At 30.4% G+C, this 18,814-nt stretch overlaps 1 protein-coding gene across 1 annotated transcript; it reads right to left on the reverse strand.

The window, feature by feature from the left end:
- Positions 1-10,710: 10,710 nt before the first annotated feature.
- On the reverse strand, positions 10,711-13,190 carry LOC133699780 (3-hydroxy-3-methylglutaryl-coenzyme A reductase 1-like). Its single transcript, XM_062123239.1, has 3 exons — positions 11,833-13,190; positions 11,386-11,732; positions 10,711-11,252 (listed from the first exon to the last, which is right to left on the reverse strand). Exons 1-3 carry the CDS (start codon positions 13,025-13,027, stop codon positions 11,010-11,012), a joined length of 1,785 nt encoding a protein of 594 aa, XP_061979223.1. The 5' UTR covers positions 13,028-13,190; the 3' UTR covers positions 10,711-11,009.
- Between the last annotated feature and the right edge of the window lie 5,624 nt (positions 13,191-18,814).

Below are 18,814 nucleotides of genomic sequence, written 5' to 3' on the forward strand. Positions count from 1 at the left end.
ATATTATATTATATTGTACAACTTTATATTATTTTAATATGTAGGCAATTCCTTTTTTCATCAAGCTACGGGGGATGTCTAAGTATGGACGTCCAGGAAAACCCAACTTTGAACGGGCACAAATTGAGGAATTTACGGGACGAAAAGGTGAAAAGCTGTGCGTGAGAGAGAGAGATATTTAAATGGCAAAGCAAATTAAAAAGAACAAAGAAGAGAGAAACTTGCTGTCGTGACAATGAAGATAAGGAGATTGCCTGATGGAACTCTGAGCAGTTCGATGCTTAAAACTATATATTATACCTTCTTTTTTTCCCTACCGCCAGCATGAGTTTGGCCTGGTTTATAAGGGATTTTTTTTGAAAAATAACATTAATAATAATATAAAAAAAAACCTCAAAGAAAAGAGATTTTTATAGTAATCTCAAAACACTATTTATTATAATAATATTTTTTTGATTTTTTTGCCTTTATCAATGTTTTTTTTTAATTTTATCTTTTTGTATTGGAATTGATTTTTTATTGAATTATCTCATTTTCAAGACATGAATTACGGGTATGACAAGTTAACACAGTTGGCTCAATTTTATTTTTTTTAATTAATTTTTTTTATAATTCCATCATTTAATGTTGAGTTGATATGAAATTAAATTTCATGATTTATTTTGTTTTATTTAAATTAGGTTATTTTGGTGTTATGACCCAGGAATAATGCTTAACAGGTTAACCTGATTTGACTCGAGTTGTTTTTTATGTACCTTTTCTAATTAATTATTTTTTTAATTTCATCATTCAACGTTGAGTTAGTTGGAAATTAAACTTCAAATATGTTTTGATATGCTTTATATTTGAATATCTTAGTCTCGTGATCAAGGTTACAGGGCTTAGCATGTTAACACGGGTTTAACCAAATTAATCAACTATGTTGTTATCTTAATATTAAAAAATATCATCTTTAAATTTTTTTCAATCGAATTATATTTTTACAAGTCATCCAGATTGCTTTGACCCGCAAAGTCAACTAAGTTTTATTGAGTCAACGCCACACAATTTGATTTTTTTCTATTAAAAAAACACATTAGCATCGTCTATATATCTTTTTACGTTCAAGAAAAATTTGACTCGACCTCGGCATAACACGGGTCAATAATCTAGTATTTTGCTACAAGCTTTGGGATAATAAAACAGGTAGAAATTGTATTTGAAAAATAGCACAGTTTGAATACAACTACGTTTCAAAATGTTGTTTTTATACACCATCGCTATTTGGAATAGCGATCATATTTCAGAATATGTTTTTCAAATAACAATTGTTTAGCCATCTTTCGAAACATCTTCCATTTATAAATTAATTAACCTAAACAAAAGTCAATTCAAAATTTTTATGAAGATCTAATGGCTAAAAAATAAGATTCAAGATCCATTGACCAAGAAAAAAAGAAAAAATAAGGTGATGTGGTACGAGAGAGAATGGAAAAAGAAAAAAATAGGTCACCATGAACACGTTGAGGTTCCGTTTTCAACATACTTGGTACTGTTAAAAAAATTAGATGAGATGATTTTAACAACACTTTAGAAGAACATCAAATAACATTGTAATTAACTCTAAATTAAACCCAAACAAAACCGCTAGCATATTACAACTATGTTTGGTGGTCTTTCAAGAAGTGATTAAAATTATCTTGTCAAGATATTTTTAAGGATACTAAATGTGTCGAAAATAGAGTTCTGGTATGTCTATGATGACTCATTCTTTCTTGGTCATTGAATATTTATAAAATTTTGGGTTGATTTTTTTATATGTTAATTAAATTGAAAGAGATAATTTTTGAAACAATAATTATTTCAAATAATGATGGTGTTCAACCACTATTTTGAATCACGGTTGTGTTCAACAATTATTTTCAACGACAATGATATTCAAACTTTGTTGTTTTTCTAACAATTTCTTAACATGTGTCAAGTTTCTAAATTAAAATTCTAAAATAAGATCTCACCATTACTCACACTAATTTTATTTATTTATTCATGGACTCCAAGCTAGCTATGAGATAATCATATTATCAATGTTATCCATCATATCAAAGACTGGGAGTCGAACCATCTAAATGGTGACCTAGTGGTAAGAGTTTGGGACTAAGAAATTTATTTTTTCTGTAGTTTTAGGTTTGAACCATGTGGTTACTCATATGATGATCACTGAAGGTTTACATGGCCATTAATTTCAGAAACCCGTGAAATTAGTTAAGATACATGTAAACTAATCCAGATATTTATGATAAACTAAAAAAAAAAAAGCCAAGAGTTGGAGATGGAAAAAAACGGTAGGTAGTGAAAAACCGCCCATTTATTTTATTCAACAAGTAGGTAAATATTCTAGTGGTTTTACTTTTTAGTTATGATCACATGTGGAAATTTTGAATGCAATGTCTGTGTAATCATGACTGCACGGAGCATTTTCACATGCGTTGACCATAATTTCTACTGAAATGCCTTTTATTGAAGTTACAAATTAATGCAGCAATACTCCTATACATTTTAAAAATATTTTAAATTTTTTTATTTTTTATTTTAAATTAATAATTTTTTGATATTTTCAAATCATTTGGATACGCTGATATCAAAAAATAACTTTTAAAAAATAAATAAATATTATTTTAATGTATTTTTATATAAAAAATATTTTAAAAAACAACCGTTACAACACTTTTAAATAGACACTACATGCCTTCTATTTGGCACAATACTTTTATTTTGGAGATTCTTATAGATGTTTTGTGTTTTCGATAATTTTTTTCAATGGTATATTATTTGAATCATAATGCTGTAATTCTCTCGATTATAATTAAAAAATATTTATTTATTTTTATGGGATTCTGCGCTTTTTTTGGGAAGTTATTTTAGAAAATATTTTTTTGATGAAAGGGCTTGATTAAGAAGTAAGCGGTAGAAGGCAAGAGTAGAATGCGTGCATTCGTGCAGAAAACGAGAGTGGGGAGGCTCCAAAATGCAAATTAAATGCAAATGGCGGTTTGCCAGTCCTCGGTGAGGATTGGATGGAGCAAGTCAAGGAGAAGATAGACAGGACTTGTGGCCTAACGTGACAGACACGTGAGAGGTGTCGGAAGGGACATCATGACCTGGGTCATTTCCCTAATCTTATCTCACTTTATCCCGCCATTCATGTATCACACCATACACGCAACTGCTTCACCATGCATCTTCCTGGTGTCAGGTAAGAAATTATGTTTTTTAAAACATTTTTTATTTATAAATATATTAAGATAATATTTTTATTTTTAAAAATTTATTTTTTGATATCAACATAATAAAATAATTTAAAAATAGTTTTTAAACACAAAAACAAATACACTCCAAGAGTTTTTTTAAAATATTTTTTATTTAAAATTATATTAATTTATTTTTATATTATCACACCAAAACTATTAAAAAATAATAAAAAATATTAATTTTTTTCAAGTGAAACTCATTTTTAAAACGTACTCAAAAGTAGAAGCTCATGTACTCTCATACACTATCAAATCATATTTTTTTATTTTTTTATTTTTTAAATCAATACTTCAAACTTATTAAAAAAATATTTAAAAAGTGTCAATTTGATATTTTTTTAAAAAATAAAAAATATTTTAAAAAGCAAATTAAATCATAAAAACAAACACATAATAAGTTCTAACCTCACCATGTATATATATTTATATAGATGCATGCAAAGAAATTGATTTTTTTTCAAGGATAAAATTTTTAATCAATTAAAAACAAAAACCTTTAATATATTTACACGAAATCAACCAAAAAAATTAAATATAAAGAATGAAATGGATTTGCGTTGTTCACACACACAACACGAAGTTGTTGTTTTTCTTTCTAATAATTCATTTTGATCTATAAAGTTTTATTTTGTACAATTTGCTCCTAGTTGAAGGTCAATTGTTTCTAATTTCTCAGTGATTAATGAAATTAAAAAAAAAACCAAAATAATAAAAAAAAGATGTAAAACATGGTTGGTGTGCCAAGGATTATATAGAAAATATACCTAGGTCCTCGATCTTTCAAAATTACGCAATTCATATAATTCAAGTCCCTTTAAATTTTTTAAAAATAATTATGATACACAAGTCTATTTGTGTTATTTTTCAGTCCCTGGTCAGGAAGAGAGGGGTTGTCAGATTTTGACAATGAGAGATAAAGTCATCATTCACTCCATTTTCGCCCACCAAGATGAGTTTTTTTAATGTACACAGGTCCCATAAGATAAGAGGGGTTTTATGGTAGTTGTTTGAAGTCTCAATGTTACATGAAAAATCAGATATAAGTTGACAAAGCCAAAACTAATATGTTTTGACTTTGTGTTTTAGGCTATTTTTTAGGTATTTGGAGTAGATGAAATGATTTTTGGGTACTATAAAGGTGTTGATGAGGTGTTTTTTGGGTTAAAATAACCTAAAAAAGAGATTTTTTTTTACCATTGTTGCCTCGATTTTTTAGCCACCCCGTGTTGTCTGGAATCTGGGATTGCTAAAAAAAAAACATCATTTTCATTCACAAGAAACGTGTCACTTGCTTATTTTGTTTTTGAAAAAAAGTAGGGTGAACACTTGGGCTTGAAGGCCTGCTAACACTCATGAGCTCTTCATTGTTGTGCCCCAGGCGCTCCTACGATTCTAGGTTCTTTTCGGACATTTTTTTAGGTTTGATATAAATTGAAGGAGAAAAAAGTTTTGAATCCAATTGAGTTCATGGTCCGGATCACGAGTTTGATAAGTTAAATTACAACACCCGACCTGCTCTTTTTTCTCTCTAATATTAATTTTTAAGATTTAAATATCTTAATTTATATATGGATGTTATTTTTTTACTTTATATTTAATTATTGTTAATAAATTTCTTTCTATAAATTATTATCTATATATTTAATTAGATGATTTTCAATTTACTTTTATAATTCTTCATTAACATTTTAAATCCTAGTTGCCTCCAGCCTGCCAGTGGTAATGATTTTTTAACTTTATAGAACCGACCACTTTATTTGTACGTAGAGTGCCTCAAGGTCAGTGGAGTACTGTGTCCGTCCGATTTGAACAGATGGAGTGTGTAATTAAAAAGCAAATTCCTTTTAGCTGATTGGTTAATCCTTTCCAGAGGAGAGAGCAGCCACATGATGCTGTGCGTTTGATAGCTTTCTTTGCCCAGGATTAAAAAATTGCTAATCAATTATATTATTTATATATTTATCTAAATACAATACCTTTCTTGAGCCACGGAAAAGGTTAGCACCAAATAATAATTAACACACAATACCTCTTGAGTTAATTAGCGCAAGTGGAGAATAATTTAATACAACCAGCGCTGGGCTGGCTCATGGAATGTAAACATTGGCCGATACGAGGAGTGCTCCTTCAAGCCTTCTTCTGCCTTTTGGCAAGATTAAGCGTGCGTGTTTTTCAAAAATTTTATTTTTTTTTATATTTTTAAATCGTTTTAAAATATTAATATCAAAACTAATTTTTAAAAATTAAAAAAATTATTTTAATCTATTTTTAAATAAAAAAACATTTTAAATTATACCATAATACAAACAAGCTTCAAGTAACATATTGCTAATTAATTGCGATCGCGGATGTTCATGTAAGAAATCTTGAAAATTGTAAGAGGATTTCGAATTAACGAAGGATGAAATGTGCACGGTTCTAACATCATGTGTGTGTGAATATATATATATATATATATATATATATAAAGGCAGTAAATTGGCAAGATTTGTGAAATAACGACAGTTTGTGAGATTTACTCTGTTCTGAAAATAAAATAAAGATGAAAAAAGTTAAATCAGGATTAATTTTGAACTGTATAAATTATAAATATACTAAAAAAAAAATGTTTTCCTTAATAGAAATTGCATGGTTGTAAATTTTGCTATTTTTTTAGATGTTGAAATTGTAATTCCTGTTTTTTTTTTAAAGAAGAAAAGTTTTGCTTATTTTTTCCCTTTCTTTATACCTGGAGCTTAGTTGATTTATTGTTGTTCCTTTTCTTATCTTTATTTTTTTTATAATATATTTTTTAGTTTTTTTTTCCTTACACTTTCTTTTGGAAAAAAAAATATCATTTTTTATTTTTCACATTTTGAATATTTATTATTCTGTCTATTTATATCATTCTCTTTGTTCTTATCTTTATTTTTTTGTATTTTTTTCTTATACAATGACTAAGCAAACAGTATTTTATTAAAGCAATTGTAATATTATTTTATTTTTATTTTATTTTAAAAATTAGCTTGAGATCTTATATATTTTTATTAACACTTATAATATTTATTATATTTTATTATATGCAAGTATTGACTTTTTGATTCACGGTTATATTTTTTATTTGATATAAAAAAATATGTTAATAACATCTACATATTAATTTTTTGCGTTAGAAATAAAATTATTCAACCTGCAACGAGGTGAGTTGAATAACACATAAATACATTGTTTGATTTACATTTATTGGCACATGTGGTTTTCTTAAATGACATAAATTGATCTTGATTTATAATTTGAATTAAAAAAGGCTTATATATTTATTTTTACACCAAAAAAATATCCCACCCTACAACAAAACACGCGTCGAATAAGGATGGCCCAATCCCTGTGGTGCTAGACGGCTACTCTGCTGGGTAAGCATGAAGAAGCAGAAGAATGGGCCAGGCCGAGGGCTTCTCTGGACTGCCAAGTCGATGACCCAAAACATCTCTTATTGCAATCTCATCAGTAATCAGCGCCCTGTGCTTAAGCAATTTTAATATCATCTTTAAGGGCCCACAACCGCGATGTCTGGTGGGGTATCTCTCGTATCAGCATTTTAATTAATTTAATATATTTTTATTGAATATTAAACTCGGTGTGTTTGATATTGTGGTAGCTTTTATGGTTGTAGTTTATAAAAAAAATTTAATATGTTTAGTTAAGAATGTTTTTTAAATTGATATTATATATATATATATATGTGTGTGTGTGTGTGTGTGTGGTTTAAATTTAAATATTGTAGATTTAACTATTACTATTACATCATGAAATAAATAATACTTTATATAAAATATTTTTTATTGTTCCATTAAATTATCTACAATTTCAATACATATAAAATTCATCCGACAAGAACTACAGTTTCCATGATTTTTTGAGCATGCAATAAAATTAGGTAAAATATTATCAGGAATAAAATTGAGATTACAGTGCAAGTAAATTTAATTCACTTTAAACTAATTTTTTTTAAAAAAATACTATTGACGTGAACTACACTGATTTTTTTAAAAAAAACAGTGTTTACTTATGAACAGTGCAGAGTAGAAGAAGAAAAGCAGCCGATAGCTACTTTGAATTTAATTTTGTTTTAAACACAAAGCTCAATGGGCTCCATTAAAAATAAATTGCTTTTTGAATGTTACCAAATAATTATTTAGTTATGGTCTTTTAATATAGAAGTATCCACACAAACAAACAAACAAACAGACTAGATTATAATCAAAGATGAAAGCATACCTTTTCAACCACTAATGCAACCTTTTAAATTAACTAATTAACCACTCCTTTTAAATTAATTGTTCTTGAAACTAATTAGCAAGGGAGAAAGATTAAAAATATATTTTTTAAAATTTAAATTTTTTTTTAAATTACTTTTTATATTTTCATATCGTTTTGATGTATTAATATAAAAAATAATTTTTAAAAAATAAAAAAAATATCAATTTGATATATTTTTAAACAAAAAAATACTTTAAATTATAATATATAATATATTTCTAAATAGTCCTAAATAATAGATAAAATATGGATGCATCCCCTCGAAATTTCGAAATTAGGTAACTAACATGAACAAAATATTCTACAATATAATTTTGGTAGATATAATGATAAAAAAAAAAAAAGCAGTCAACTTTGGCTGTCGCTACTATGCCAACTGAATCCAAGGTGCTTACTTAACCATAGAAAAAAGTACAAGAAACGCACAGAATGTTAAGTGGTCCAAGTCAACTTCATTTCTTTTGACTGGTCAACTTACTAGCTCAGCCTAAACCTAGCCTGCTGCCACCATTGACGAGGCAATGGTTAAATTGTCTCTGTACCCATTTTTTCCTTGGAATTCCCTTTTTGTTCCTCTACACTCTGAACCTGACCTGTTAGTGCAGGGCGGCAGTTTTTTTTGAAAAAAATGTTTTTTATATATATATATAAAATTTTATTAAAAAAACACCTAGAAGATATTTATCTCACTGTACCAAGCACACAATAATTGGATTTGGATGGCAGCTATGATATTTTTTTTTTATTCAAAAAACGCTATTTATCTCACTGTACCACGCACACAATATATACATATACATATACATATACATATACATATACATATACATATATATATTTTCTAATTTGAATGGTTCTGATTAATGCGCTCTATTCTTATTTTTTTAATTTTAAATATGCATAAAATTTTATCCGTGTTAGTATTGTCTTACCAAAGTCTCAGCAAGAAGTCTTAAATTCCAACCCTCCGTCTCGGTTCAATAAGGCGGGTCCAGCCACCCGACAAAGGAATAAAGTCGCCTCAGCTGCATAAATGACCTCTTTAGCTAATATATTCATTAGCTACAATTATAATGTCTGTGACCTAATCCCACAAAACAGGGGGGTACTTCTGTACTTGCGGAACATGGGAATTATTTATTTTTATGTTTTCAAAATATTTTAAAAATATTTAAATTTTTTTAAATTAATATTTTTTTAGTGTTTTTAAATTATCTTGATGTACTGATGATAAAAATAATTTTTTAAAAATAAAAAATTTTATTTTAATATATTTTTAAATAAAAAAACTTTGAAAAGTAATTATCATCACACTTCAAAACACATCCATGACCCTAGAAGGTAAGATTCCTAACATGCTAAGTTTTTTAAAAATATTTTTTAATTAAAAAAATATATAAAATATTATCTTTTTTAAATCAACAATAAGATTATTACTTTTCAAGAAAAAATTTCATCCACGGGACAATCATTTCCTAACCATAGTTTTTAGACTCTACCTGATCCAAGGTCAGGGTTCTGGGTTTTGACTGGGTCATCAAAGTCAATTTTTTTTAAAAAAAATCAAAACGACATTGTTTTAGTAAAAAAAGGTCAACGGGTTGCAACCGAATTTTTGACCGGGTTTTGCAGGGTTAATCAGGTCACACCGGATTTTTTCTTCCGTTATTTTTTCTTCAACCCGACCCGATTCCAATCTCGGATCGGCCAAGTCCCGGGCGACCCGCCATGCCAGGTTTCAAAACTATGTTCCTAAGTGAATGTATGTCCATAGGACTTGGCTGCTTGCTTTTGCTCTCCAAAACTTTGAGCATGAGAAAATTATCCAGATACAATAAAAAAGTGTTTATCTATATATATAGTTGGATTGAGTTTGAGTTCATAATTATATTTAATTTAATTTTTAATTTTTTATAAATTATAAATTTGATTAATTTAATTTTTTTTACCCGAGATGGATAGATATATGGGGCTGAGTTAATTTTTTTATATTACAAATATTTATGAGTTGAGTTAATTGAACTTAATTTAGAATTAAAATTTGAGCATAATAAATTAATTTAATTTTTTTTATAAGCTGTAATAAATAATTTAGACTTAATATAATTGAACAATCATAAAAGAAGAAGGATAAGAAAATGAGAGGATGAGCGACAAGAGATAGAGAAATGGAACAAAGGGAGTATTAATACTAAAGATTTTTTAGAATATAAAGTTATATTATGATTGAGCTTTACAATCAATTCAATTTAAAAATTTAAGTTGTTAAGTAAAGTTTTAAGATATAATTTATATTATTTTTTAACACATTTTTTTTAAATGAATACCTTTTAGACTTAAAATTTACACAGGCTTATAAAATATTGTGTTTAATTTTTATATCAAATAAATAGAGATGATGAGATTTGAACTCGTGATCACTTGATCATCAAGACTTTGATACCATAGCAAAAATCTATTTTAATCCAATAACTTAAATTGTGAAGAAAAATTTTAAAATATAATTTATATTATTTTTTAATATAGAAAAATTTAATTCGAGCTTTTGCTGGATAATACGAATATTACAATTTTTTTTTTTTGAAGCGCAGACAAAATCTGCCAAAGCATTAAAATCCCCGTGGGAATCTCTGTAACGTATACAGGTGAAAGCAGAGACAGAAATATGAATGAATAATAAAGATTAATTGCACACGTACAGAAACACACCAGAGATGGAATTGGATGAGTAAAAGAAAGAGCAGTACTATAGATACATAAAACAAAGGAAAGGCATACTGATCTATTCTATGGCTACATCTGCCTAGGGATGAGATCTGAGGGTGTCATGGACCAATTACAGCAATGTTTCTTTCCCGGTCGAGGGCGGCCCTTCTCGGAAGAAAGCTACGATCCCCGCTCCACTAATTAACTATCAAACAGAAACACAAAAGAAACTGTAGATGGGTCGGCGGAGAGAAAGTTTTTGACATGGTGGTCTGCCACAGATCGATGCAAAGTACGTACGCAACATCATGTGATCTTGACTTCTAATAAAAATAATACGTGTAAAGAATCATGGCTCCCTGTATGAACTATGTACGAAAGAAACAGGAGATTCGAGTATTAAACAAGGTGTGGAATCTTTGAAGAAAAAACAAATGTTTTGATAATTTTACACAATTTGCTGAATATTTCTTACATGGCTGTCATGGAGAAAATTTGGAAAAATAGAAGAAAGAACAACGGAAAGAACGAAAGAGAATACACATTAACATTGCCTAGCTAGCTGTTCTAATCTCCATTTATTTTCTTCCTCTGAATCTCCTATTCCCCTCTCTTTCTCTCCGTGTCTTCTGAAGTGCCTCATTGATATGACTCGTCTTATGGATCCCTACACGTCCGAGGCTTCCCTGCCTCCAGCCCTCGATACATCCACGTATTTTATGAAGAAACCTTGGCAACATCCTTGTTTGCCCGGTTATATTGCATGTGGCTTTGGACAAGTTGTCCAGCTGCAATAGCAGACATGAGGGAAAGCTCTCCAGCAAGAACAGAACCAGCTACAATGCTGGCTAGCAGCCTTGCGTTGGCTCCAGGTGTCTCTTTGCAAGCACCCTTCACTCCGAGCAGGTTCAAGCATGCTGATTGAGATGCAAGCTGGGTACCTCCTCCAACAGTACCAACCTGAAATGATACATCATATAAAGCGAATTAGATTACTAATCAACCAAAACACCCAGAGAACATAAGCCTAGGATTAAAATTGCTATCTAATTTAGAGAGCATAAACGACTAAGATAGGATCAATGTGAAGTACCTCAATGGAAGGCATAGTGACTGAGACATGAAGATCCTCTCCGCCGTTAAGAGGTTCCATCATAGTAATGCAGTGAGAACTCTCCACGTTCTGTGCAGGATCTTGGCCAGTGGCAATATAGATAGCAGAAACAATGTTACTGGCATGAGCGTTGAAGCCTCCGAGAGCTCCAGCCATGGCAGAACCAGTAAGGTTCTTGAGCATATTAAGTTCCACCAAGGTATTCACGTTAGTCTTCAAGACTTTCCTCACCACATCACCCTTGATGATTGCCTCACACACCACTGACTTGCCTCTTCCTTCAATCCAGTTGACAGCGGCAGGCTTCTTATCAGAACAGTAGTTTCCTGATAGAGAGCATATATATGTATATAAATTCATCAGTTTCAAAACAAATAACATTTGATCAAAACATGGTCATAGTTTCAATCAAAGAAGCTAGCTTACCAGAGATGCCAAGAACATCCATATCAGGGAAATCATTCTGGACAAAGTCCAAGACATTCTGAACACCTTTAGAAACCATGTTCATGCCCATAGCATCACCAGTGCTGCAGGAGAATCTCATGTAAAGGTTCTTTCCAGCGAGAGCACACTTGATATTCTGAAGCCTGCCAAATCTGCTAGACTTGTTAAAAGCTGTGGACACAGCCTCAAAATTAGCAGGATCCTCCAAGTATAGCTTCAATTGAGCAGCTCTTTTAGCAGTTCCAAACCTCACAACAGGTGCTCTTGTCATGGCATCCCTCAACAAAACACTTGTAGCACCACCACACATATGAATTGCCTTACAACCCCTATTCGTACTAGCCACCAAGCACCCTTCAGTTGTAGCCATTGGAACGGAGTACTCCTTCCCATCAAGCAACAAAGGCCCAGCAATCCCTACAGGAATCTGCACGTACCCAACTGGCATCTCACAGCACTGCCCCAAAATCGACTCGTAATCAAAACCCTCCAGGGGTAACCCTGACAGAGACTTGGAAGTAATCCTCTGCAAAGCCTCACGCCTTATTGCCGCAGCACGCTTGCAATCCCCCAATTTAGACTCGAGTGAATAAGATGGAATTTTTCCAGCCACCACGGAGTTGATAAGTTCTTCATCTTCTTCAGTTAAAGTGGTTGGAAATGGGACTTCATCGACCGCCTTGGGCTTGAGCGGAGGAGAAGGCACAACAACAATCGGGTCCACAGTGAGTTTTTGCGGTGGTGGCGCAGTGCAATCAAGAGCCTGTCCGCAGGGAACTATACAGGCATCTTCTTTGAGAAGATCTTCTTCATCTTCCTCGTCATCGTGGGCAGCCCAGACATCAGGAGAAGGACGGAGAATAAGGGACTGAACGAAGTCGATGCCGAAGAAACCAAGCATATAAATGAAAGAAGTAATAAAGGCAAAAATAGCGGCGATTTCAGAGAGAGTGAGAAGATGAAGAGGAGTGGAATTGCGAATCTTCTCCCGCCAGCGAGTAAGCAAGAAATAAACAACGGAAAAGAATACGGTGAAGAAGAGAGCATTGGTTATATATAAAGGAAGGGGTAAAGCATCGGATGCTTTTGGGCCAATCACTGCACTGCTTTCGTCGTGATCAACTAATTTGTGATCATGAATGGATTTGGTCGATCGCCGGCGAGTCCCCTCCATTGTGGCGGTGGCGAGTTACTGTAGGTGAATGGAGGAGGGAAGCAGCGAACGGCGGATGGGGAAATGAGAAGCACAGAAGCAAAGGAAGGAAGCTAGAGTTGTGTTTGAATGAATGGTGGATGGAGATGGAGTAGAGATTGGGTGCTATATTTATAATGATTTCAGGATACTGCTTCTTGCTAGTGCCATCGAGACGAAAAACGTGTTTGGAAGCAGTCCTTTTTAGACAAAAATGATTTTTTTATTGTTTAAAATTATTTATTATATATATATATATAATTTTAGATTAATGTGTAAATATTTTTTTAAAAAAATTATTTAAATATATTTTTAAATTAAAAAACATTTTTTAAAAAACAACTTTTATCATGATACTAACTAGAGTATTAAAAGTAATAATTTAAATTTTAAATTTTTTTAAAATTAGTATATCAAAATAATTTAAAAATATATATAAAAAATAATTTAAAATTAAAAAGGTAGTTGCGTATAAAATATTTCATAATCTTCTTTAAAATAAATAGATAAAAAAAAAGAAAAAAAAAGAGAGTAGTGGTGTGTTAGCCAGGTAGGGCGAGTTCCAAATCACGAGTCAAACGAGACTTACCACTAAAGCAGACAGGTGTTCGTTGCTTGTGTGTTTCGCAGCTGCTTCTTCCGGTGGACACCGTAGGTTGCCTTCCGTTGTCTTGCAATTTTATACTTTATTTCAATCTATTTTTTAAATTTCTCTTTAAATCCTTTTTATCTAAAAAATTATCCATTTACATGTTTTTTTAAATATTTAAATATACTAATTGTAAAAATAAAAAAACTATTCAATTAAAGAATATTTTTATAAAATTAGTATGCACGCGCGGGTTACCGAAACCAGTTAAACTAAACTACTGTGTTTTTTTTTGTCTTTATCAAGCATCCTCCTGTTTCCATCCATAATTAAACCTGGGGCTTGGAATTTGCCCGATTAACGTGTTTGACAGTGTGGTTGCGGGTGCTTTTCAAATAATTTTTTGTGCCAAAATGTATGCTAACGATGTTTTTTTATTTTTTAAAAATTATTTTTGACATCAGCACATCAAAACGATCCAAAACGTACAAACCATATTAAATTTTAACAAAAAAAAAAAACAAAAAATTTTCAAATTTTTTAGAAACGCGGCCGCAAATTGCGGAATTAAGTGGGAAGAAAATAAGATTTGGCATCTCAGAAACGCAGTCCATAGGTTTAGGGTTAATGGTAATCTTCACATGCGCGGGATAGGATTATATTAATTTTAATATAAGAAAATGATAAGGCTGAGGTCCAACTACCTCTTCAATGCCATATATACCCCTGGTTTGATTTGATTTCGTGAATAATGGATTATTATTGGCTGGCTGTCCCCACAGTGCCATGTAAAAAACATGGATGAATCATCCTTAAAACGTGTTTCACGGCAAATAATTAGTGCAAGGGACCATCCATATTTTCAAGCTCACAATAAGCTAGCTACTCCATGCGAATACATGCATGCATACATGCATATATATATGTATATATATATGTATATAAAATCAAGATTAAATAATTTGGATAGGGGATTTTCAGATATATTTATTTTATCCACTGAAGCACACCAAAAGAGAGGATTGCAGATTCAATAAAGAATGAAAGTCGAACATTTAGCTTTAATTTGCACTAATAAATTATATTAAGTTTAATCATTCAACAAATCCCACGGCCTCGCGTCAAACATTCGGTAAAATATAGAGGACGGCGGTGTGTTCAAGTTTGTTTATGCATGTGAACGATGAATTCGTCTTCCTAATCATGCCATGACTATATATATATATATAGACTATTTCCTGTTGGTTGATTAGTAGAGCTAGCCACATAATTAATTACCTGATTAAATATTATTGATTAAAAATTATGATTAATTAACTAGCTACTGATCCGCAAAATAATGATCCATGTTATGACAAGATAATTAATAATACATTAAAACATGCGAGGAGGAAATTATGGTAGCAATGAACAATATTAGATTTGGCAAGTTACTAGGTGCACCGTCATTGAGTTTTTTTTTTGGTTTTTTTTAATTAGTGTTTTTTTATTTAATATTAAATTTGTTTTTTATTGAGTTATCTCATTTTCATGACATGAATCCAAATATGATGGAGTAACCCAAGCGGACAAGGATCTGGCAAGTTGCTAGCCGCACCGACAATGGGCTTGACACCATACCGAGACGGTTGATAGACATAGTGCCATTGGGCTTGGCTGCGTGCCGAGCTGAATGAGGCATGGTTCTAGCGAGCAATCAAACCAAATGAGTTGTGCACCAAGCATTTTTGGGCATGTATTTGGCAACCCTCTCAACCATCGACCTTGAGTTTGGCTACGTGCCAAGTTCAATTGCGTATAAATGTGGCTTGTCGCCATATCCATTGACCATGGGCTTGGCAGTGCACCAAGCACAAAGGGCTAGAGGTCTGGAGATCATTATAAGTCTCATGTTGGGTCATAAAGCTCTATTTGTTTATTCTTATAATTTTTAACATAAAATATTAATGTCAATGATATTTATCCCACTACTTATCCAGGTGTATAAAAAGACTTTCAATGACCTATCATATTTTCATCTCGTTAATTTTGTGTAAAGGGTATTTGTCACTCGTTAATGTTATGTAAGAGATATTTGTCCCTCATTAATGTTATTAGGAGAAAATGATTCTTTAACCCCCTTACTCCATTAAAACAACAAGGTTCAGGGCTATAAATACCTCATTGAATCACATGTAAATGATACACAATTTCTATTATCTAAACATTAATACTTTTAAATCTCATAACATCTATCATATAAAAACAAAACAAGAACAAATACTTTTATTCTTAGAATTTAAAGTTCATTCTTTTATTCATTGTAATTATTTTTTAAAAAAATTTACTAATTTTATCTTTCGAGGATCTTTAAACCCCACTAAAATGGTCTGTTTTGCAAATATTAGGTTTTCAACTACTAATCATCCACTTTTTTCAAGTTCCAGAGAATAAAATATTAACATGAACATGTGATTATCAATTATCCAAACACAAAAAACCCTTATTTTATTAACTAATATCTAAATGGTGTGGGGGAATCACTATTCCCCCCCACACAAAACACTGTGGATTACAACAGTAATCCACAGTGCATTCTTTTTTTTTTGTCATTTTTTTCCCAACTTTCTCCTTTTTTTTTCCAAAATTACTTCTTTTTTTTTTCAACTTCCCTTTGTTTTTTTTTCATTTATTTTTTTTTCAAAATTTTTTTTATTGATTTTGCTTTTTATATATTAAGCTGATTAAAATTTTCACTTTGTAATTTTTTCTCTTTGAAATGTTGTGGATTCCTGCAGTTTTTTCCCACAAAGTTTTTCTATTTTATTTTTTTATTTTTTAAAATTATATTTGTCGATTTTTTTTAATATTGAGTTGATTGAGAATTTAGTTTGGTAATATTTTTTCTTTAAAAGATTGTTGATTGCTACAGTGTTTCTCCGCATGGTTTTTTTTTATGATTTTCTCCTAAATTATCTTTTTTTATTTTATTTTTTAATAATTAGCTGGTTAAAAATTACAGTTACAATATGTGAGGAAATCACTATAACTTTCCTCGCAGATTACTGTGGATTGCTACAGTGTTTTTTCCCACATGGTTTTTTCCTGTTTTGTTATGTTTTTTTTCTAAAATTGCCTTTGTCAATTTTATTTTTTAAATATTAAGCTGGTTAAGAATTATAATTACAAGTAAATACAAGTTTTTCCTCACAAAATACTATGGATTGATACAATTTTTCCTCACATGGTTTTTTTCCAGTTTCTTTTGTGTTTTCATTTTTTGTAATACTTTTTTTCAAAATTATCTTCGTCGATTTTATTTTTTTAATATTGAGCTGGTTAGAATTTAACTTTGTAATAAAGCTTAATCATGTGGGGAAAACACTGTAGTTTTCCTTACAAAATATTGTAGATTGCTACAATGACTCTCCACATGGTTTTTTTTCTTATAATTTTTTTTTAAATTATCTTTGTCAATTTTATTTTTTTAATATTGAGTTGTTTGAGAATTACAATTACAAATAAGGCTAAATCATGTGGAGAAGCATTGTAACTTTCATCACAAAACACCGTGAATTGCTACAGTATTTCCAACATGATTCCCCCCCCTTTTTTGTTATTTTTTTCTAAAATTATCTCTATCGATTTTTTTTAAATATTTAGTTGATTAAGAATTTAGCTTTGTAATTTTTTTCTTTAAAACACTGTCAATTATTGCAGTGTTTTCCCATATGATTTTTTTTATTTTTTTTTAAATTATCTTTGTCGATTTTTTTTAATATTGAGTTGATTAAGAATTATAATTACAATAAAGCTAAATCATATGGGGAAAGCGTTGTAGTTTTTATCACAAAACACTATGGATTGCTACAGTATTTCTTTAAATGGTTTTTTATTTTATTTTATTGGGGAAAGCACTGTAATTTTTCTCACAAAACACTGTCAATTGCTACAACTTTTTTTCTCATGGGTTTTTTTCCTTCCAAAATTATCTTTGTTGATTTTTTTTAATATTAAGTTGGTAGAGAATTTAGCTTTGTAATTTTTTTTTCTTTTTATTAACAGAAAAGCTAAATGATGTATCGAAAGCACTGTATCTTTCCTCACAAAACACTGTGGATTGCTGCAAATCATTTTGTTCAGTTTCTAAGTTTTTGATTACCAACACAACCTTTTTTTTTATCATGAAATATTTGTTCCATCATACATTTAGTTTTTATTACTTATTTAGCGCTGGTTCATAATTATAATAATATATTGTTTTTTTTTCCTATCCATTAGACTAGGGCCTTTATACATGTAAGCCGAGCACGCAGCCCTATCAAATGGATTGATTCCTGTGCTCGGTATTTATTTATATAGTTTGATTCTTTCAATGAGTTAAGAAATTGAATACAGGAAATCTGCAATATTTGTTTTTTGGAGTAAATAAATTAAAAAGGAAACATGGAGTGATTGTTCCGCGACTAATTATTTTTGACCAAGAAAACAAAATTGGACTAACGCACACATTGGAGTGGAAGATCAAGACCGCCATTTCATTGTGCGGAATCATGGTAAATCATGGGAGGCCCTTAATTTGCTTGCATGAATTGGCTTTTGTTTGATAGTGTGTGGAAACCAATGCACTCGTATTAATTCACATGACGATGAAGAGCGGCGAATTTGAAAAAGAGGATGCATTTGTTTTTAGGATTTAGTTATTTTTTAAAGAATTTAAAATTTAAAAATATATGAAAATAATTTTTTATAATTTATTTTTGATATTAACGCATCAAAACGATTTAAAAATATAAAAAAATTAATTTTCAATAAAATATCTTTTCAAAATTTGACAAAATAGCGATGACATCTCTATAAACACTTAAATTGAAAACTAAATCAAATTGATGTTATAATTGATTTGCTCAATTTTGACATTGATGATTAAAAACATGACAAGCAGGAAGTATTTGTTTTTTCAGCGAAAAGTATCTTTTTTTCTGAAGAAAAAGCATATATAATTGCAACGGCATGAAAGCTGAAAATGTCGCTTTTCTCACGAGTAAATGATTTTTTTTTTATTTGGTCGATTGTCAACCATGATCACTGATATGATGATGAATGCAGATGTTAAAACTCTCCGTTTGAATCCCACCCTAGCTACACGATCCCCTTCGCTCGTTGATATATACGTACATATATAATTAGTTAAATACATG

The sequence above is a fragment of the Populus nigra genome, chromosome 7 (assembly GCF_951802175.1).
Source record: "Populus nigra chromosome 7, ddPopNigr1.1, whole genome shotgun sequence".
In the NCBI taxonomy this organism is placed as follows: domain Eukaryota; kingdom Viridiplantae; phylum Streptophyta; class Magnoliopsida; order Malpighiales; family Salicaceae; genus Populus; species Populus nigra.